Below are 486 nucleotides of genomic sequence, written 5' to 3'. Positions count from 1 at the left end.
TGCCAATACTAATATTACCATTACAAATACTGATCTCGATATTAGTTGTTATCAGTTATGACTATGCTACTATTGTGATATTTTATAACTGGTACTAATTATCTTTGTCAGTATTATCATTGTTAACACCCTTATATTAATACAGTTAATAAAAACTCACCTAAGATAATTCTAAGGATCATGGCTGACACTCAGTCGATGGCGATACAAAAACGCTGCTTCAATAGGGTGGTGATTATCTTCTCTTTACGTTTTTCTTTTTCTTTTATAGATTTTGAATGAAGTTAAATCATATTCGTATTCACGTTTTGCTCCTTTGTTTTATGGAAATGGAAAAAAATGTTTTCATATTTCTTTTCAGAACAGTTTCTTTGGTTACTGTTTACTGTTTTTCAAAGAGTCATAATGCTGAAAATTGCGTTGCTTTTCAACACTAAAAATACACTTATTTGCAAGGTAAGAGACTTCATCACTTTGAGCTACACC

At 30.5% G+C, this 486-nt stretch overlaps 1 protein-coding gene across 1 annotated transcript in view; it reads right to left on the bottom strand.

Annotated features, from left to right (window-relative positions):
* Window positions 1-408, bottom strand: part of LOC119593262 — a 21,591-nt gene extending 21,183 nt beyond the window's left edge. The window contains exon 1 of the mRNA XM_037942193.1: window positions 161-408. Coding sequence (XP_037798121.1) covers window positions 161-182 — 22 coding nt within the window. The 5' untranslated portion in view covers window positions 183-408. The remainder of the gene's footprint in view (window positions 1-160) is intronic.
* Window positions 409-486: the final 78 nt, after the last annotated feature.

Source organism: Penaeus monodon, chromosome 32 (genome assembly GCF_015228065.2).
Source record: "Penaeus monodon isolate SGIC_2016 chromosome 32, NSTDA_Pmon_1, whole genome shotgun sequence".
NCBI lineage: Eukaryota > Metazoa > Arthropoda > Malacostraca > Decapoda > Penaeidae > Penaeus > Penaeus monodon.
The sequence above is the reverse complement of the archived record's forward strand: the minus strand, read 5'-3'. Positions and strand labels throughout refer to the sequence as shown.